The 22,909-nt window shown below is 46.4% G+C and overlaps 1 protein-coding gene across 4 annotated transcripts in view; it reads left to right on the top strand.

Annotated features, from left to right (window-relative positions):
- DLG4 (discs large MAGUK scaffold protein 4) overlaps positions 1-22,909 on the top strand; it is a 310,322-nt gene that overhangs the window by 114,221 nt on the left and 173,192 nt on the right. For 3 of the 4 annotated variants that reach the window (XM_069767620.1, XM_069767619.1, XM_069767621.1), the window contains exon 2: positions 808-972. In XM_069767620.1, the coding sequence (XP_069623721.1) occupies positions 808-972 (165 nt within the window). Of the gene's footprint in view, positions 1-807; positions 973-18,538; positions 19,146-22,909 lie in introns of those variants that run through there. The other variant, XM_069767622.1, reaches the window with a different exon arrangement.

Raw genomic sequence — 22,909 nt, 5'->3', positions numbered from 1 at the left:
TGAGTCACCGCTGTGTGACTCACCGCTGTGCTGTGCTTTCACTTTCACTTTACGGCCAGCAGTCAGTGCAGGAACCAGACGGCAAGGGACAGACAGCTGAATGTAAGTATGTACTGTTTGTTTTTTTACGCTGGTAACCAGGGTAAACATCGGGTTACTAAGCGCAGCCCTGCGCTTAGTTACCCGATGTTTACCCTGGTTACCGGGGACCTCGGGATCGTTGGTCGCTGGAGAGCTGTCTGTGTGACAGCTCTCCAGCGACCAAACAGCGACGCTGCAGCGATCCGGATCGTTGTCGGTATCGCTGCAGCGTCGCTAAGTGTGACGGTACCTTAAGAGGCGGAGTGCTCAGTCAGAAGGCTAGTGAATACAAATTTCCAAAAACTGACCGTCACATCCAAACATAGAATAAGTGTGAACAGGTGCTGAACCTAGAGTCACCTACTCGTATACTGTCAAATAAATAAGGCAGCACACTGCAGCGCTAAAACATGCAAACATGTTGGTGACTGTATAGTACATGGATCACCGTCTATGGTGTGGTACATTGATTATGGGGATAACTGTAGACTATAAGGTGCGTGGATCATTATGGTGACTGTATGGCGCTCTGATCATTATGGAGACTGTATGGTGCGTGGATCATTGTGGTGACTGTATGGTACACGGATCACGATGATGACTGTTTGATGTGCGGATTATGATGGTGAATGTATGGTGCTCGGATCATGGTGGTGACTGTATTGTGTGCAGATCACGATAATTTGTGTTTGGAGCTTATACTTATTTAGCCTTCTTTTATTCCAGAAATACCGGTACCAGGACGATGATTCCCCCCCTTTGGAACACAGCCCAGCCCACTTGGCCAACCCTATGAAGGCTCCTGAGCTCGTACATGTGTCCGAGAAGAACTTGTCGCAGATAGAAAATGTCCATGGCTACGTCTCCCACTCACATATCTCCCCTATGAAGGTGAGTGCTGCATCACCCCAGGACCTAACAATCACAGAAGCAGATTCAGTCTTTGCAGGGTCTGAAGAAAGCAGGTGAAATACTGCTCCATCTACGATGGTGAACGAGTACGTATGAAACTCGTGACTGTTGTGGTCGGAATCTTGCACCCCATCTGCCTACAAGGTGACCACTGGAGAACCACACCATGTCTGACTGTTCTAGCGTCGTGTCTGGTGTATGGGAAGGTAATATGGTCGTGTCTGGTGTATAGAATGGATATAAGGTTGTGTCTAGTGCACATGACGGTTATAGCGTCCTGTCTGGTCTACAGGACGGATATAGGGTCGTGTCTGGTCTACAGGACGGATATAGGGTCGTGTCTGGTCTACTGGACGGATATAGGGTCGTGTCTGGTCTACAGGACGGATATAGGGTCGTGTCTGGTGCATCTCTCTGTATATCCCCATGATTCTCATTCTCTCTGTATTTCCCCATCATTCTCATCCTCTCTGTATATTCCCGTCATTCTCTTCCTCTCTGTATATCCCCATCATTCTCATCCTCTCTGTATATCCCCGTCATTCTCATCCTCTCTGTATATCCCCGTCATTCTCATCCTCTCTGTATATCCCCGTCATTCTCATTCTCTCTGTATATCCCCATCATTCTCATCCTCTCTGTACATCCCCGTCACTCTCATCCTCTCTGTATATCCCCGTCACTCTCATCCTCTCTGTATATTCCCGTCATTCTCTTCCTCTCTGTATATCCCCGTCATTCTCATCCTCTCTGTATATCCCTGTCATTCTCATCCTCTCTGTATATCCCCATCATTCTCATCCTCTCTGTACATCCCCGTCACTCTCATCCTCTCTGTATATCCCCGTCACTCTCATCCTCTCTGTATATTCCCGTCATTCTCTTCCTCTCTGTATATCCCCATCATTCTCATCCTCTCTGTATATCCCCGTCATTCTCATCCTCTCTGTATATCCCCGTCATTCTCATCCTCTCTGTATATCCCCGTCATTCTCATTCTCTCTGTATATCCCCATCATTCTCATCCTCTCTGTATATCCCCGTCATTCTCATTCTCTCTGTATATCCCCGTCATTCTCATCCTCTCTGTATATCCCCGTCATTCTCATTCTCTCTGTATATCCCCGTCATTCTCATCCTCTCTGTATATCCCCGTCATTCTCATCCTCTCTGTACATCCCCGTCATTCTCATCCTCTCTGTATATCCCCGTCATTCTCATTCTCTCTGTATATCCCCGTCATTCTCATTCTCTCTGTATATCCCCGTCATTCTCATCCTTTCTGTATTTCCCCGTCATTCTCATCCTCTCTGTACATCCCCGTCATTCTCATCCTCTCTGTACATCCCCGTCATTCTCATCCTCTCTATATTTTTGTCATTCTCATTCTCTCTGTATTTCCCCGTTATTCTCATCCTCTCTGTACAATCCCGTCATTCTCATCCTCTCTCTCTATTTTTGTCATTCTCATCCTCTCTGTACATCCCCGTCACTCTCATCCTCTCTGTATTTCCCCGTCATTCTCATCCTCTCTGTATATCCCCGTCATTCTCATCCTCTCTGTACATCCCCGTCATTCTCTTCCTCTCTGTATTTCCCCATCATTCTCATCCTCTCTGTATTTCTCCGTCATTCTCTTCCTCTCTGTATTTCTCCGTCATTCTCATCCTCTCTGTACACCCCCGTCATTCTCTTCCTCTCTGTATTTCCCCGTCACTCTCATCCTCTCTGTATTTCCCCGTCATTCTCATCCTCTCTGTACATCCCCATCATTCTCATCCTCTCTGTACATCCCCGTCACTCTCATCCTCTCTGTACATCCCGGTCATTCTTATCCTCTCTGTATATTTCCGTCATTCTCATCCTCTCTGTATATCCCCATCATTCTCATCCTCTCTGTATATCCCTGTCATTCTCATCCTCTCTGTACATCCCCGTCACTCTCATCCTCTCTGTATATCCCCGTCATTCTCATCCTCTCTGTATATCCCCATCATTCTCATCCTCTCTGTATATCCCCGTCATTCTCATCCTCTCTGTACTTCCCCGTCATTCTCATCCTCTCTGTATATCCCTGTCATTCTCATCCTCTCTGTACATCCCCGTCATTCTCATCCTCTCTGTATATCCCTGTCATTCTCATCCTCTCTGTACATCCCCGTCATTCTCATCCTCTCCGTATATCCCCTTCATTCTCATCCTCTCTGTATATCTCCGTCATTCTCATCCTCTCTGTACATCCCCGTCATTCTCATCCTCTCTGTACATCCCCGTCATTCTCATCCTCTCTGTACATCCTCGTCATTCTCATCCTCTCTGTATATCCCTGTCATTCTCATCCTCTCTGTACATCCCCGTCATTCTCATCCTCTCTGTACATCCCCGTCACTCTCATCCTCTCTGTACATCCCCGTCATTCTTATCCTCTCTGTATATTTCCGTCATTCTCATCCTCTCTGTATATTTCTGTCATTCTCATCCTCTCTGTATATCCCCATCATTCTCATCCTCTCTGTATATCCCCGTCATTCTCATCCTCTCTGTATATCCCCGTCATTCTCATCATCTCTGTACATCCCCGTCATTCTCATCCTCTCTGTACATCCCCGTCATTCTCATCCTCTCTGTACATCCCTGTCATTCTCATGCTCTCTGTATATCCCTGTCATTCTCATCCTCTCTGTATATCCCCGTCATTCTCATCCTCTCTCTACATCCCTGTCATTCTCATGCTCTCTGTATATCCCTGTCATTCTCATCCTCTCTGTATATCCCCGTCATTCTCATCCTCTCTGTATATCCCCGTCATTCTCATCCTCTCTGTATATCCCCGTCATTCTCATCCTCTCTGTGTATCCCCGTCATTCTCATCCTCTCTGTATATCCCCGTCATTCTCATCCTCTCTGTATATCCCCGTCATTCTCATCCTCTCTGTATATCCCTGTCATTCTCATCTTCTCTGTATATCCCCGTCACTCTCATCCTCTCTGTATATCCCCGTCATTCTCATCCTCTCTGTATATCCCCGTCATTCTCATCCTCTCTGTATATCCCAGTCTTTCTCATCCTCTCTGTATATCCCCGTCATTCTCATCCTCTCTGTATATCCCCGTCATTCTCATCCTCTCTGTGTATCCCCGTCATTCTCATCCTCTCTGTGTATCCCCGTCATTCTCATCCTCTCTGTATATCCCCGTCATTCTCATCCTCTCTGTATATCCCTGTCATTCTCATCTTCTCTGTATATCCCCGTCACTCTCATCCTCTCTGTATATCCCCGTCATTCTCATCCTCTCTGTGTATCCCCGTCATTCTCATCCTCTCTGTGTATCCCCGTCATTCTCATCCTCTCTGTACATCCCCGTCATTCTCATCCTCTCTGTATATCCCCGTCATTCTCATCCTCTCTGTATATCCTTGTCATTCTCATCTTCTCTGTATATCCCCGTCACTCTCATCCTCTCTGTATATCCCCGTCATTCTCATTCTCTCTGTATATCCCCATCATTCTCATCCTCTCTCTATATTTTTGTCACTCATTCTCTCTGTATTTCCCCGTCATTCTCATCCTCTCTGTACATCCCCGTCATTCTCATCCTCTCTCTATATTTTTGTCATTCTCATTCTCTCTGTATATCCCCGTCATTCTCATTCTCTCTGTATATCCCCTGTTATGGCTGGCAATCAGGCAACACAGCGTGCAGTAATCAGCGCACATACAGAGATCTGGCAATAACCAAAAACAATAGGACGAGCTCTGAGACGTGGAATCTCTGTAGACTGCAGTACCTGATCTATCCTCACACAACTATAAGCAGCAGTGGATTGCGCCTATCACTACCTATGCAACTCGGCACTGCCTGAGGAGCTGACTAGCCTGAAGATAGAAATACAAGCCTGACTTACCTCAGAGAAATACCCCAAAGGAATAGGCAGCCCCCCACATATAATGACTGTTAGCAAGATGAAAAGACAAACGTAGGAATGAAATAGATTCAGCAAAATGAGGCCCGATATTCTAGACAGAGCGAGGATAGCAAAGAGCACTATGCAGTCCACAAAAAACCCTAAAACGAAAACCACGCAAAGGGGCAAAAAGACCCACCGTGCCGAACTAACAGCACGGCGGTGCACCCCTTTGCTTCTCAGAGCTTCCAGCAAAAGTTAATAGCAAGCTGGACAGAAAAAACAGAAAACAAACTAGAAGCACTTATCTAGCAGAGCAGCAGGCCCAAGGAAAGATGCAGTAGCTCAGATCCAACACTGGAACATTGACAAGGAGCAAGGAAGACAGACTCAGGTGGAGCTAAATAGCAAGGCAGCCAACGAGCTCACCAAAACACCTGAGGGAGGAAGCCCAGAGACTGCAATACCACTTGTGACCACAGAAGTGAACTCAGCCACAGAATTCACAACAGTACCCCCCCCTTGAGGAGGGGTCACCGAACCCTCACCAGAACCCCCAGGCCGACCAGGATGAGCCACATGAAAGGCACGAACAAGATCTGGAGCATGGACATCAGAGGCAAAAACCCAGGAATTATCTTCCTGAGCATAACCCTTCCATTTGACCAGATACTGGAGTTTCCGTCTAGAGACACGAGAATCCAAAATCTTCTCCACAATATACTCCAATTCCCCCTCCACCAAAACAGGGGCAGGAGGCTCCACAGATGGAACCATAGGTGCCACGTATCTCCTCAACAACGACCTATGGAATACATTATGTATGAAAAAGGAGTGTGGAAGGGTCAGACGAAAAGACACCGGATTGAGAATCTCAGAAATCCTATACGGACCAATAAAACGAGGTTTAAATTTAGGAGAGGAAACCTTCATAGGAATATGACGAGAAGATAACCAAACCAGATCCCCAACACGAAGTCGGGGTCCCACACGGCGTCTGCGATTAGCGAAAAGCTGAGCCTTCTCCTGGGACAAGGTCAAATTGTCCACTACCTGAGTCCAGATCTGCTGCAACCTGTCCACCACAGAATCCACACCAGGACAGTCCGAAGACTCAACCTGTCCTGAAGAGAAACAAGGATGGAACCCAGAATTGCAGAAAAATGGAGAGACCAAGGTAGCCGAGCTGGCCCGATTATTAAGGGCGAACTCAGCCAACGGCAAAAATGACACCCAATCATCCTGGTCAGCGGAAACAAAACATCTCAGATATGTTTCCAAGGTCTGATTGGTTCGTTCGGTCTGGCCATTAGTCTGAGGATGGAAGGCCGAGGAGAAAGATAGGTCAATGCCCATCCTACCACAAAAGGCTCGCCAGAACCTCGAGACAAACTGGGAACCTCTGTCAGAAACAATATTCTCAGGAATGCCATGTAAACGAACCACATGCTGGAAGAACAAAGGCACCAAATCAGAGGAGGAAGGCAATTTAACCAAGGGCACCAGATGGACCATTTTAGAAAAGCGATCACAGACCACCCAAATGACCGACATTTTTTGAGAAACGGGAAGGTCAGAAATGAAATCCATCGAAATATGTGTCCAAGGCCTCTTCGGGACCGGCAAGGGCAAAAGCAACCCACTGGCACGTGAACAGCAGGGCTTAGCCCTAGCACAAATTCCACAGGACTGCACAAAAGCACGCACATCCCGTGACAGAGATGGCCACCAGAAGGATCTAGCAACCAACTCCCTGGTACCAAAGATTCCTGGATGACCGGCCAGCACCGAACAATGAAGTTCAGAGATAACTTTACTAGTCCACCTATCAGGGACGAACAGTTTCTCGGCCGGACAACGATCAGGTTTATTAGCCTGAAATTTCTGCAACACTCTCCGCAAATCAGGGGAGATGGCAGACACAATGACTCCTTCCTTGAGGATACTCGCCGGCTCAGATAACCCCGGAGAGTCGGGCACAAAACTCCTAGACAGAGCATCCGCCTTCACATTTTTAGAGCCCGGAAGGTACGAAATCACAAAATCGAAGCGGGCAAAAAATAACGACCAACGGGCCTGTCTAGGATTCAAGCGCTTGGCAGACTCAAGATAAGTAAGGTTCTTATGATCAGTCAAAACCACCACGCGATGCTTAGCACCCTCAAGCCAATGACGCCACTCCTCGAATGCCCACTTCATGGCCAGCAACTCTCGGTTGCCCACATCATAATTACGCTCAGCAGCAGAAAATTTCCTGGAAAAGAAAGCACATGGTTTGAACACTGAGCAACCAGAACCTCTCTGTGACAAAACCGCCCCTGCACCAATCTCAGAAGCATCAACCTCGACCTGGAACGGAAGAGAAACATCAGGTTGACACAACACAGGGGCACAGCAAAAACGACGCTTCAACTCCTGAAAAGCTTCCACGGCAGCAGAAGACCAATTAACCAAATCAGCACCCTTCTTGGTCAAATCGGTCAATGGTCTGGCAATGCTAGAAAAATTACAGATGAAGCGACGATAAAAATTAGCAAAGCCCAGGAATTTCTGCAGACTTTTTAGAGATGTCGGCTGAGTCCAATCCTGGATGGCCTGAACCTTAACCGGATCCATCTCGATAGTAGAAGGGGAAAAGATGAACCCCAAAAATGAAACTTTCTGCACACCGAAGAGACACTTTGATCCCTTCACAAACAAGGAATTAGCACGCAGTACCTGGAAAACCATTCTGACTTGCTTCACATGAGACTCCCAATCATCTGAGAAGATCAAAATGTCATCCAAGTAAACAATCAAGAATTTATCCAGATACTCACGGAAAATGTCATGCATAAAAGACTGAAAAACAGATGGAGCATTGGCAAGTCCGAACGGCATCACCAGATACTCAAAATGACCCTCGGGCGTATTAAATGCCGTTTTCCATTCATCTCCCTGCCTGATTCTCACCAGATTATACGCACCACGAAGATCAATCTTAGTAAACCAACTAGCCCCCTTAATCCGAGCAAACAAGTCAGAAATCAATGGCAAGGGATACTGAAACTTAACAGTGATCTTATTAAGAAGGCGGTAATCAATACACGGTCTTAGCGAACCATCCTTCTTGGCTACAAAAAAGAACCCTGCTCCCAATGGTGACGACGATGGGCGAATATGTCCCTTCTCCAGGGACTCCTTCACATAACTGCGCATAGCGGTGTGTTCAGGTACGGACAAATTAAATAAACGACCCTTAGGGAATTTACTACCAGGAATCAAATCGATAGCACAATCACAATTCCTATGCGGAGGTAGGGCATCAGACTTGGACTCTTCAAATACATCCTGAAAGTCCGACAAGAACTCTGGGATGTCAGAAGGAATGGATGACGAAATAGACAAAAATGGAACATCACCATGTACTCCCTGACAACCCCAGCTGGTTACCGACATAGAGTTCCAATCCAATACTGGATTATGGGTTTGTAGCCATGGCAACCCCAACACGACCACATCATGCAAATTATGCAGTACCAGAAAGCGAATAACTTCCTGATGTGCAGGAGCCATGCACATGGTCAGCTGGGCCCAGTACTGAGGTTTATTCTTGGCCAAAGGTGTAGCATCAATTCCTCTCAACGGAATAGGACACCGCAAAGGCTCCAAGAAAAATCCACAACGTTTAGCATAATCCAAATCCATCAGATTCAGGGCAGCGCCTGAATCCACAAACGCCATGACAGAATACGATGACAAAGAGCACATTAAGGTAATGGACAAAAGGAATTTGGACTGTACAGTACCAATGACGGCAGAGCTATCGAACCGCCTAGTGCGTTTAGGACAATTAGAAATAGCATGAGTAGAATCACCACAATAGAAACACAGTCTGTTCAGACGTCTGTGTTCTTGCCGTTCTACTTTATTCATAGTCCTGTCGCACTGCATAGGCTCAGGTTTACTCTCAGACAATACCGCCAGATGGTGCACAGATTTACGCTCGCGCAAGCGACGACCGATCTGAATGGCCAAGGACATAGACTCATTCAAACCAGCAGGCATAGGAAATCCCACCATTACATCCTTAAGAGCTTCAGAGAGACCCTTTCTGAACAAAGCCGCTAGTGCAGATTCATTCCACAGAGTGAGTACTGACCACTTCCTAAATTTCTGACAATATACTTCTACATCATCCTGACCCTGGCATAAAGCCAGCAGATTTTTCTCAGCCTGATCCACTGAATTAGGCTCATCGTAAAGCAATCCCAGCGCCTGGAAAAATGCATCAACATTACTCAATGCAGAATCTCCTGGTGCAAGAGAAAACGCCCAGTCCTGTGGGTCGCCGCGCAAAAAAGAAATAATAATCAAAACCTGTTGAATAGGATTACCAGAAGAATGAGGTTTCAAGGCCAAAAATAGCTTACAATTATTTCTGAAGCTCAGGAACTTAGTTCTGTCACCAAAAAACAAATCCGGAATCGGAATTCTTGGTTCTAGCATCGATTTCTGATCAATAGTATCTTGAATCTTTTGTACATTTACAACGAGATTATCCATTGAGGAGCACAGACCCTGAATATCCATGTCCACAGCTGTGTCCTGAAGCACTCTAATGTCTAGGGGAAAAAAAAGACTGAAGACAGAGCTAAGAAAAAAAAATGATGTCAGGATTTCTTTTTTCCCTCTATTGGGAATCATTGGGTGGCTCCTTGTACTGTTATGGCTGGCAATCAGGCAACACAGCGTGCAGTAATCAGCGCACATACAGAGATCTGGCAATAACCAAAAACAATAGGACGAGCTCTGAGACGTGGAATCTCTGTAGACTGCAGTACCTGATCTATCCTCACACAACTATAAGCAGCAGTGGATTGCGCCTATCACTACCTATGCAACTCGGCACTGCCTGAGAAGCTGACTAGCCTGAAGATAGAAATACAAGCCTGACTTACCTCAGAGAAATACCCCAAAGGAATAGGTAGCCCCCCACATATAATGACTGTTAGCAAGATGAAAAGACAAACGTAGGAATGAAATAGATTCAGCAAAGTGAGGCCCGATATTCTAGACAGAGCGAGGATAGCAAAGAGCACTATGCAGTCCACAAAAAACCCTAAAACGAAAACCACGCAAAGGGGCAAAAAGACCCACCGTGCCGAACTAACAGCACGGCGGTGCACCCCTTTGCTTCTCAGAGCTTCCAGCAAAAGTTAATAGCAAGCTGGACAGAAAAAACAGAAAACAAACTAGAAGCACTTATCTAGCAGAGCAGCAGGCCCAAGGAAAGATGCAGAAGCTCAGATCCAACACTGGAACATTGACAAGGAGCAAGGAAGACAGACTCAGGTGGAGCTAAATAGCAAGGCAGCCAACGAGCTCACCAAAACACCTGAGGGAGGAAGCCCAGAGACTGCAATACCACTTGTGACCACAGAAGTGAACTCAGCCACAGAATTCACAACAATCCCCGTCATTCTCATTCTCTCTGTATATCCCCATCATTCTCATCCTCTCTGTATTTCCCCATCATTCTCTTCCTCTCTGTATTTCCCCATCATTCTCATCCTCTCTGTACATCCCCGTCATTCTCTTCCTCTCTGTATTTCCCCATCATTCTCATCCTCTCTGTATATCCCCGTCATTCTCATCCTCTCTGTACATCCCCGTCATTCTCTTCCTCTCTGTATTTCCCCATCATTCTCATCCTCTCTGTATATCCCCGTCATTCTCATTCTCTCTGTATATCCCCGTCATTCTCATCCTCTCTGTACATCCCCATCATTCTCATCCTCTCTGTATATCCCCGTCATTCTCATCCTCTCTGTACATCCCCGTCATTCTCATCCTCTCTGTACATCCCCGTCATTCTCTTCCTCTCTGTATTTCCCCATCATTCTCATCCTCTCTGTATATCCCCGTCATTCTCATTCTCTCTGTATATCCCCGTCATTCTCATCCTCTCTGTACATCCCCATCATTCTCATCCTCTCTGTATATCCCCGTCATTCTCATCCTCTCTGTACATCCCCGTCATTCTCATCCTCTCTGTATATCCCCGTCATTCTCATCCTCTCTGTACATCCCCGTCATTCTCATCCTCTCTGTACATCCCCGTCACTCTCATCCTCTCTGTATTTCCCCGTCATTCTCATCCTCTCTGTATTTCCCCGTCATTCTCATCCTCTCTGTATATCCACGTCATTCTCATCCTCTCTGTACATCCCCATCATTCTCATCCTCTCTGTATATCCCTGTCATTCTCATTCTCTCTGTATATCCCCGTCATTCTCATCCTCTCTGTCCATCCCCGTCATTCTCATCCTCTCTGTATATCCCCGTCATTCTCATCCTCTCTGTATATCCCCATTATTCTCATCCTCTCTGTATATCCCCGTCATTCTCAACCTCTCTGTACATCCCCGTCATTCTTATCCTCTCTGTATATTTCCGTCATTCTCAACCTCTCTGTACATCCCCGTCATTCTTATCCTCTCTGTATATTTCCGTCATTCTCATCCTCTCTGTATATTTCTGTCATTCTCATCCTCTCTGTATATCCCCATCATTCTCATCCTCTCTGTACATCCCCGTCACTCTCATCCTCTCTGTATATCCCCGTCATTCTCATCCTCTCTGTATATCCCCGTCATTCTTATCCTCTCTGTATATTTCCATCATTCTCATCCACTCTGTATATTTCTGTTATTCTCATCCTCTCTGTATATCCCCATCATTCTCATCCTCTCTGTACATCCCCGTCACTCTCATCCTCTCTGTACATCCCCGTCATTCTTATCCTCTCTGTATATTTCCATCATTCTCATCCACTCTGTATATTTCTGTCATTCTCATCCTCTCTGTACATCCCCGTCATTCTTATCCTCTCTGTATATTTCCATCATTCTCATCCACTCTGTTTATTTCTGTCATTCTCATCCTCTCTGTACATCCCCGTCATTCTCTTCCTCTCTGTATTTCCCCATCATTCTCTTCCTCTCTGCATATCCCCGTCATTCTCATTCTCTCTGTATATCCCCGTCATTCTCTTCCTCTCTGTACATCCCCGTCATTCTCTTCCTCTCTGTATTTCCCCATCATTCTCATCCTCTCTGTATATCCACGTCATTCTCATTCTCTCTGTATATCCCTGTCATTCTCATTCTCTCTGTACATCCCCGTCATTCTCATCCTCTCTCTACATCCCCGTCATTCTCATCCTCTCTGTATATCCCTGTCATTCTCATCCTCTCTGTATATCCCTGTCATTCTCATCTTCTCTGTATATCCCCGTCATTCTCATCCTCTCTGTATATCCCCATCATTCTCATCCTCTCTGTATATCTCCATCACTCTCATCCTCTCTGTATATCTCCATCATTCTCATCCTCTCTCGACATCCCCGTCATTCTCATCCTCTCTGTATATCCCTGTCATTCTCATCCTCTATGTATATCCCCGTCATTCTCATCCTCTCTGTATTTCCCCGTCATTCTCATCCTCTCTGTACATCCCCGTCATTCTCATCCTCTCTCTATATTTTTGTCACTCATTCTCTCTGTATTTCCCCGTCATTCTCATCCTCTCTGTACATCCCCGTCATTCTCATCCTCTCTCTATATTTTTGTCATTCTCATTCTCTCTGCATATCCCCGTCATTCTCATTCTCTCTGTATATCCCCGTCATTCTCTTCCTCTCTGTATTTCCCCATCATTCTCTTCCTCTCTGTATTTCCCCATCATTCTCATCCTCTCTGTACATCCCCGTCATTCTCTTCCTCTCTGTATTTCCCCATCATTCTCATCCTCTCTGTATATCCCCGTCATTCTCATCCTCTCTGTACATCCCCGTCATTCTCTTCCTCTCTGTATTTCCCCATCATTCTCATCCTCTCTGTATATCCCCGTCATTCTCATCCTCTCTATACATCCCCGTCACTCTCATCCTCTCTGTATTTCCCCGTCATTCTCATCCTCTCTGTATATCCACGTCATTCTCATCCTCTCTGTATATCCCTGTCATTCTCATTCTCTCAGTATATCCCCGTCATTCTCATCCTCTCTGTCCATCCCCGTCATTCTCATCCTCTCTGTATTTCCCCGTCATTCTCATCCTCTCTGTATATCCCCATTATTCTCATCCTCTCTGTATATCCCCGTCATTCTCAACCTCTCTGTACATCCCCGTCATTCTTATCCTCTCTGTATATTTCCGTCATTCTCATCCTCTCTGTATATTTCTGTCATTCTCATCCTCTTTGTATATCCCCATCATTCTCATCCTCTCTGTACATCCCCGTCACTCTCATCCTCTCTGTACATCCCCGTCATTCTTATTCTCTCTGTATATTTCCATCATTCTCATCCACTCTGTATATTTCTGTCATTCTCATCCTCTCTGTATATCCCCATCATTCTCATCCTCTCTGTATATCCCTGTCATTCTCATCCTCTCTGTACATCCCCGTCACTCTCATCCTCTCTGTATATCCCCGTCATTCTCATCCTCTCTGTATATCCCCGTCATTCTCATTCTCTCTGTATATCCCCGTCATTCTCATCCTCTCTGTATATCCCTTTCATTCTCATCCTCTCTGTATATCCCTGTCATTCTCATCCTCTCTGTACATCCCCGTCATTCTCATCCTCTCTGTACATCCCCGTCATTCTTATCCTCTCTGTATATTTCCGTCATTCTCATCCTTTCTGTATATTTCTGTCATTCTCATCCTCTCTGTATATCCCCATCATTCTCATCCTCTCTGTATATCCCTGTCATTCTCATCCTTTCTGTACATCCCCCGTCATTCTCATCCTCTCTGTATATCCCTGTCATTCTCATCCTCTCTGTACATCCCCGTCACTCTCATCCTCTCTGTATATCCCCGTCATTCTCATCCTCTCTGTATATCCCCGTCATTCTCATTCTCTCTGTATATCCCCGTCATTCTCATCCTCTCTGTATATCCCTTTCATTCTCATCCTCTCTGTATATCCCTGTCATTCTCATCCTCTCTGTACATCCCCGTCATTCTCATCCTCTCTGTACATCCCCGTCATTCTTATCCTCTCTGTATATTTCCGTCATTCTCATCCTTTCTGTATATTTCTGTCATTCTCATCCTCTCTGTATATCCCCATCATTCTCATCCTCTCTGTATATTCCCGTCATTCTCATCCTCTCTGTACATTCCCGTCATTCTCATCCTCTCTGTATATCCCCGTCATTCTCATCCTCTCTGTATATCCCCGTCATACTCATCCTCTCTGTATATCCCCGTCATTCTCATCCTCTCTGTATATCCTCATCATTCTCATCCTCTCTGTATATCCCCATCATTCTCGTCCTGTCTGTATATCCCCGTCATTCTCATCCTCTCTTTGTATCCCCGTCATTCTCATTCTCTCTGTATGTCCCCGTCATTCTCATTCTCTCTGTATATCCCCGTCATTCTCATTCTCTCTGTGTATCCCCGTCATTCTCATTCTCTCTGTATATCCCCGTCATTCTCATCCTCTCTGTACATCCCCGTCATTCTCTTCCTCTCTGTAGTTCCCCATCATTCTCATCCTCTCTGTATATTTCCGTCATTCTTATCCTCTCTGTATATTCCCGTCACTCTCATCCTCTCTGTATATTTCTGTCATTCTCATCCTCTTTGTATATCCCCATCATTCTCATCCTCTCTGTATATCCCCGTCATTCTCATCCTCTCTGTATATTTCTGTCATTCTCATCCTCTCTGTATATCCCCATCATTCTCATCCTCTCTGTACATCCATGTCATTCTCATCCTCTCTGTATATCCCCGCCATTCTCATCCTCTCTGTATATCCCCGTCATTCTTATCCTCTCTGTATATTTCCGTCATTCTCATCCTCTCTGTTTATTTCTGTCATTCACATCCTCTCTGTACATCCCCGTCATTCTCATCCTCTCTGTATATTTCCGTCACTCTCATCCTCTCTGTATATTTCTGTCATTCTCATCCTCTCTGTATATTCCTGTCACTCTCATCCTCTCTGTATATTTCCGTCACTCTCATCCTCTCTGTATATCCCCATCATTCTCATCCTCTCTGTATATCCCCTTCATTCGTATCCTCTCTGTACATCCCCGTCATTCTCATCCTCTCTGTATATCCCCGCCATTCTCATCCTCTCTGTATATCCCCGTCACTCTCATCCTCTCTGTACATCCCCGTCATTCTTATCCTCTCTGTATATTTCCGTCATTCTCATCCTCTCTGTTTATTTCTGTCATTCACATCCTCTCTGTACATCCCCGTCATTCTCATCCTCTCTGTATATTTCCGTCACTCTCATCCTCTCTGTATATTTCTGTCATTCTCATCCTCTCTGTATATTCCCGTCACTCTCATCCTCTCTGTATATTTCCGTCACTCTCATCCTCTCTGTATATCCCCGTCACTCTCATCCTCTCTGTACATCCCCGTCATTCTTATCCTCTCTGTATATTTCCGTCATTCTCATCCTCTCTGTTTATTTCTGTCATTCACATCCTCTCTGTACATCCCCGTCATTCTCATCCTCTCTGTATATTTCCGTCACTCTCATCCTCTCTGTATATTTCTGTCATTCTCATCCTCTCTGTATATTTCTGTCATTCTCATCCTCTCTGTATATTCCTGTCACTCTCATCCTCTCTGTATATTCCCGTCATTCTCATCCTCTCTGTATATTCCTGTCACTCTCATCCTCTCTGTATATTCCCGTCATTCTCATCCTCTCTGTACATCCCCGTCATTCTTATCCTCTCTGTACATCCCCGTCATTCTCATCCTCTCGGTATATCCCCGCCATTCTCATCCTCTCTGTATATCCCCGTCACTCTCATCCTCTCTGTACATCCCCGTCATTCTTATCCTCTCTGTATATTTCCGTCATTCTCATCCTCTCTGTTTATTTCTGTCATTCACATCCTCTCTGTACATCCCTGTCATTCTCATCCTCTCTGTATATTTCCGTCACTGTCATCCTCTCTGTATATTTCTGTCATTCTCATCCTCTCTGTATATTCCCGTCACTCTCATCCTCTCTGTATATTTCCGTCACTCTCATCCTCTCTGTATATCCCCGTCATTCTCATCCTCTCTGTATATCCCCGTCATTCTTATCCTCTCTGTATATTCCCATCACTCTCATCCTCTCTGTATATTTCTGTCATTCTCATCCTTTCTGTATATCCCCATTATTCTCATCCTCTCTGTATATCCCCGTCATTCTCAACCTCTCTGTACATCCCCGTCATTCTTATACTCTCTGTATATTTCCGTCATTCTCATCCTCTCTGTATATTTCTGTCATTCTCATCCTCTCTGTATATCCCCATCATTCTCATCCTCTCTGTACATCCCCGTCACTCTCATCCTCTCTGTACATCCCCGTCATTCTTATCCTCTCTGTATATTTCCATCATTCTCATCCTCTCTGTATATCCCTGTCATTCTCATCCTCTCTGTATATCCCCGTCATTCTCATCCTCTCTGTATATTTCTGTCATTCTCATCCTCTCTGTATATCCCCGTCATTCTCATCCTCTCTGTGTATCCCCGTCATTCTCATCCTCTCTGTATATCCCCGTCATTCTCATCCTCTCTGTATATCCCCGTCATTCTCATCCTCTCTGTATATCCCCGTCATTCTCATCCTCTCTGTATACCCCCGTCATTCTCATCCTCTCTGTATATCCCCGTCATTCTCATCCTCTCTGTATATCCCCGTCATTCTCATCCTCTCTGTATATCCCCGTCATTCTCATTCTCTCTGTATATCCCCGTCATTCTCATCCTCTCTGTGTATCCCCGTCATTCTCATCCTCTCTGTATATCCCCGTCATTTTCATCCTCCCTGTATATCCCCGTCATTCTCATCCTCTTTGTATATCCCCGTCATTCTCATCCTCTCTGTATATCCCCGTCATTCTCATCCTCTCTGTATATCCCCGTCATTCTCATCCTCTCTGTATATCCCCGTCATTCTCATCCTCTCTGTATATCCCCGTCATTCTCATCCTCTCTGTATATTTCTGTCATTCTCATCCTCTCTGTATATTTCTGTCATTCTCATCCTCTCTGTATATCCCCGTCATTCTCATCCTCTCTGTGTATCCCCGTCATTCTCATCCTCTCTGTATATCCCCGTCATTCTCATCCTCTCTGTATATCCCCGTCATTCTCATCCTCTCTGTATATCCCCGTCATTCTCATCCTCTCTGTATACCCCCGTCATTCTCATCCTCTCTGTATATCCCCGTCATTCTCATCCTCTCTGTATATCCCCGTCATTCTCATCCTCTCTGTATATCCCCGTCATTCTCATTCTCTCTGTATATCCCCGTCATTCTCATCCTCTCTGTGTATCCCCGTCATTCTCATCCTCTCTGTGTATCCCCGTCATTCTCATCCTCTCTGTGTATCCCCGTCATTCTCATCCTCTCTGTATATCCCCGTCATTCTCATCCTCTCTGTATATCCCTGTCATTCTCATCCTCTCTGTACATCCCCGTCATTCTCATTCTCTCTGTAAATCCCCGTCATTCTCATCCTCTCTGTGTATCCCCGTCATTCTCATCCTCTCTGTATATCCCCGTCATTCTCATCCTCTCTGTATATCCCCGTCATTCTCATCCTCTCTGTATATTTCTGTCATTCTCATCCTCTCTGTACATCCCCGTCATTCTCATCCTCTCTGTACATCCCCGTCATTCTCATCCTCTCTGTATATCCCCGTCATTCTCATCCTCTCTGTGTATCCCCGTCATTCTCATCCTCTCTGTGTATCCCCGTCATTCTCATCCTCTCTGTATATCCCCGTCATTTTCATCCTCCCTGTATATCCCCGTCATTCTCATCCTCTCTGTATATCCCCGTCATTCTCATCCTCTCTGTATATCCCCATCATTCTCATCCTCTCTGTATATCCCCATCATTCTCATCCTCTCTGTAAATCCCCGTCATTCTCATCCTCTCTGTATATCCCCGTCATTCTCATCCTCTCTGTATATCCCCGTCATTCTCATTGTCTCTGTATATTTCTGTCATTCTCATCCTCTCTGTACATCCCCGTCATTCTCATCCTCTCTGTACATCCCCGTCATTCTCATCCTCTCTGTATATCCCCATCATTCTCATCCTCTCTGTATATCCCCATCATTCTCATCCTCTCTGTATATCCCCATCATTCTCATCCTCTCTGTATATCCCCATCATTCTCATCCTCTCTGTATATCCCCGTCATTCTCATCCTCTCTGTATATCCCCGTCATTCTCATTGTCTCTGTATATTTCTGTCATTCTCATCCTCTCTGTACATCCCCGTCATTCTCATCCTCTCTGTACATCCCCGTCATTCTCATCCTCTCTGTATATCCCCATCATTCTCATCCTCTCTGTATATCCCCATCATTCTCATCCTCTCTGTATATCCCCATCATTCTCATCCTCTCTGTATATCCCCATCATTCTCATCCTCTCTGTATATCCCCGTCACTCTCATCCTCTCTGTAAATCCCCGTCATTCTCATTGTCTCCAGCTATTTGCCTTTTTCCAGCCTTCCCTCTTCCTCTCTCCGGGATCCCTCCCGCATCCTCCTCTCTCCTCTCCTCCGCCTGCTCCCTGCCTTCCTCCTCCATTCTTGGAGCGGCTTCCCCCCCTGTTGCCTAGTTGCGGCCACCTCTCCATTCATCGGTGGGTCTCCCTTTCTCCGTCATCTGCTCCCCTCCCCCTCACTCTGCGGATCCCTGTCTTTTCCGTGTTTCTCTGTGTGTCACTCATCGCTGGATGTTCCTGGATCTCGCAGCAGCATCAGCAGCAGACGCCGCATCCTTGCGCTTGCTGCTTCTTTCTCTCGCCCCCTCAATGCCTGCATCTCGCTCCTCCTCCTCCCATCTGGATTTTGTAATGTGACGAATTAAGGGGCAGAGACCACCCCAATATGAGGTCCCCCTGCATGAAGGTGACGGAGCATTCCTGCCTTGTCCCTGGCCTTTGTGTTGTGGAGTGACAGCGGTCCGCCAGCCTCCTCCCTGCTGCCTCTCGCTGCGCACGGTTCCTCCCTGTTTCTCGTCTTTTCTCTTGTCCCGTCTTTTTCTCCTCCCTCCGTTCATCACTCCCTTACTACAGCCCCCTCCTTCTCCGTAGACCGGGGGGAGAGATGTTTGTATCTGTATGGTACGCCAAAAAAATGGGGAGACGCTTCATAAGCAACGTCAGGAAAGCAAAGAAGCAGAGACAGCCGGTGAGTTAGCGAGTGTGCACTGTGAGTTGTGGCATGGTGAGCGTGCACCCAACAGATGCTGCACAGTAAGCGTGCACACACAGATGTGACAAGGTGAGTGTGTATGCAACACGGTCAGTGTGCATGCACAGATGTGGCAAGGTGAGTGTGCAAGCGACACGGTGAGTGTGTACAAATAGATGTGACAAGGTGAGTGTATGCGACACGGTGAGTGTGCACACACAGATGTGACAAGGTGAGTGTGTATGCAACACGGTGAGTGCACAAATAGACGTGACAAGGTGAGTGTGCAAGCGACACGGTGAGTGTGCACACACAGATGTAACAAGGTGAGTGTGTATGCGTCACGTGAGTGTGTACAAATAGATGTGACAAGGTGAGTGTGCAAGCAACATGATGAGTGTGCACGCACAGATGTGACAAGGTGAGTGTGTATGCGTCACGAGAGTGTGTACAAATAGATGTGACAAGGTGAGTGTGCAAGCAACATGATGAGTGTGCACGCACAGATGTGAAAAGGTGAGTGTGTATGCGACACGGTGAGTGTGCAAAAATAGACGTGACAAGGTGAGTGTGTATGCGACTTGGTGAGTGTGCAAAAATAGACGTGACAAGGTGACTGTGTATGTGACACTGTGAGTGTGCACAAATAGATGTGACAAGGTGAGTGTGCATTCGAACTATCAGTGTGCACCCAAATATGCGACATGGTGAGCGTGGATTGTTGGATGCAACACATTAAGCGACCACTCGTAGAGGCGACATAGTGGGCGTGCGCCAATCAATGCTGCATGGTAAGCGCTTACCTCCAGATGTGGCACAGTGAGCGTGTGCCAAAGTATGTGTCTCCGTGAGCGCTTACCCCTAGATGCGGCACGGTGAGCGCTTACCCCCAGATGCGGCACGGTGAGCGCTTACCCCCAGATGTGGCACGGTGTGCGCTTACCCCCAGATGCGGCACGATGTGCGCTTACCCCCAGGTGCGGCACGGTGTGCGCTTACCCCCAGATGCAGCACGGTGTGCGCTTACCCCCAGATGCAGCACGGTGAGCTCTTACCCCCAGATGCAGCACAGTGAGCGCTTACCCCCAGATGCAGCACGGTGAGCGCTTACCCCCAGATGCAGCACGGTGAGCGCTTACCCCCAGATGCGGCACGGTGAGCGCTTTCCCCCAGATGCGGCACGGTGAGCGCTTACCCCCAGATGCGGCACGGTGAGCGCTTACCCCCAGATGCGGGACGGTGAGCGCTTACCCCCAGATGCGGGACGGTGAGCGCTTACCCCCAGATGCGGCACGGTGTTGTGAATTCTGTTTTCGGGCTCCCTCCTGTGGTCATGAATGGTACTTCGGCTGGTTCTGTCCATGGACTTTCTCTGATGCCTGTGGGTGTTTCTGAGTTTCCTTCCACAGGTGACGAGGCTGCTCTATTTAACTCCACTTGGATCCTTGTCGTATGCCAGCTGTCAATGTTGTTGCTTTTGTCTCGTTCACTCCTGGATCTTCCTGGTTACCTGTTTTCTCCAGCAGAAGCTAAGTTTCGCTTTGCTGTTTTCTTGTTTGCTATTTTTTCTGTCCAGCATGCTTATGTGAATTTTGCCTTGCTTGCTGGAAGCTCTGGGACGCAGAGGGGCGCCTCCACTCCGTTAGTCGGTGCGGAAGGTATTTTTCCCTGCACTCTCTGTGTGGCTTTTTTAGGGTTTTGTGCTGACTGCAAAGTGACCTTTCCTATCTTCTGTCTGTTTAGTAAGTGGGGCCTCTCTTTGCTAAATCTATTTAATCTCTGTGTTTGTGATTTCATCTTACTCACAGTCAATATATGTGGGGGGCTGCCTTTTCCTTTGGGGAATTTTCTCTGAGGCAAGATAGGCTTATTTTTCCTATCTCTAGGGCTAGCTAGTTCTGAGGCTGTGACGAGGCGCCTAGGTCATGATAGGAGCGCTCCACGGCAATTTCTAGTGTACGTGATAGGATTAGGGATTGCGGTCAGCAGAGGTTCCACTTCCCAGAGCTTGTCCTGTATTCATGTGCTATCAGGTCTTTTCTGGTGCTCTAACTACCAGGTCCACTATTTGTTCTAACCACCAGATCATAACAGTACAGCTGGCCAAAAGTATCTCAATAGAGGGATAAGTGAAGCTCTGAGACCATTTTTTTTTCTTTGCAGTGTGTTCTGTCTCACTTTTCCCCTTTACCTCTGGGTGGTTCAGAACACAGGTGTAGACATGGACATTCAAGGTCTGTCCTCTTGGATGGATAATCTCACTACAAGGGTACAAAACATTCAAGATTTTGTGGTTCAGAATCCGATGTCAGAGCCTAGGATTCCAATTCCTGATTTATTTTTTGGTGATAGATCTAAGTTCTTGAATTTCAAAAATAATTGTAAATTGTTTCTAGCTTTGAAACCTCGCTCCTCAGGTGATCCTGCTCAACAAGTAAGGATCATTATTTCTTTGTTACGTGCGGACCCTCAAGACTGGGCATTTTCCCTTGCACCAGGAGATCCGGCATTGCGTGATGTGGATGCGTTTTTCCTGGCGCTCGGATTGCTTTATAACTAACCTAATTCAGTGAATCAGGCAGAGAAAATCTTGCTGGCTCTGTGTCAGGGTCAGGATGAAGCAGAGATATATTGTCAGAAGTTTAGAAAGTGGTCCGTGCTCACTCAATTGAATGAATCTGCGCTGGCAGCTATTTTCAGAAAGGGTCTCTCTGAAGCCCTTAAGGATGTCATGGTGGGGTTTCCCATGCCTGCTGGTCTGAATGAGTCTATGTCTTTGGCCATTCAGATCGATTGGCGCTTGCGTGAGCGTAAAACTGTGCACCATTTGGCGGTACTATCTGAGCATGGGCCTAAGCCTATGCAGTGTGATAGGACTTTGACCAGAGCTGAACGGCAGGAACACAGACGTCGGAATGGGCTGTGTTTTTACTGTGGTGATTCCACTCATGCTATCACCGATTGTCCTAAGCGCACTAAGCGGTTCGCTAGGTCTGCCACCATTGGTACGGTACAGTCAAAATTTCTATTGTCCGTTACACTGATTTGTTCTTTGTCTTCCTACTCTGTTATGGCATTTGTGGATTCAGGCGCTGCCCTGAATTTGATGGACTTGGAGTATGCTAGGCGCTGTGGTTTTTCTTGGAGCCCTTGCAGCATCCTATTCCATTGAGAGGAATTGATGCTGCGCCTTTGGCCAAGATAAGCCTCAGTACTGGACCCAATTGACCATGTGCATGGCTCCTGCACATCAGGAGGATATCCGTTTTTTGGTGTTACATAATCTGCATGATGTGGTCGTTTTAGGGTTACCATGGCTACAGGTCCATAATCCAGTATTGGACTGGAAATCTATGTCTGTGTCCAGCTGGGGTTGCCAGCGGGTACATGGTGATGTTCCATTTTTGTCAATTTCGTCTTCTACTCCTTCTGAAGTTCCGGAGTTTTTGTCGGATTATCAGGATGTATTTGATGAGCCCAAAGCCAGTGTCCTACCTTCTCATAGGGATTGCGATTGTACAATTAATTTGATTCCTGGTAGTAAGTTTCCTAAGGGCCGATTGTTCAATTTATCTGTGCCAGAACATGCCGCTATGCGGAGTTATATAAAGGAATCCTTGGAGAAAGGCCATATTCGCCCATCGTCATCACCGTTGGGAGCAGGGTTCTTTTTTGTGGCCAAGAAGGATGGTTCTTTGAGACCTTGTATTGATTACCGCCTTCTTAATAAAATTACAGTCAAATTTCAGTATCCTTTGCCG

The sequence above is a fragment of the Ranitomeya imitator genome, chromosome 4 (assembly GCF_032444005.1).
Source record: "Ranitomeya imitator isolate aRanImi1 chromosome 4, aRanImi1.pri, whole genome shotgun sequence".
NCBI lineage: Eukaryota > Metazoa > Chordata > Amphibia > Anura > Dendrobatidae > Ranitomeya > Ranitomeya imitator.
The sequence above is the reverse complement of the archived record's forward strand: the minus strand, read 5'-3'. Positions and strand labels throughout refer to the sequence as shown.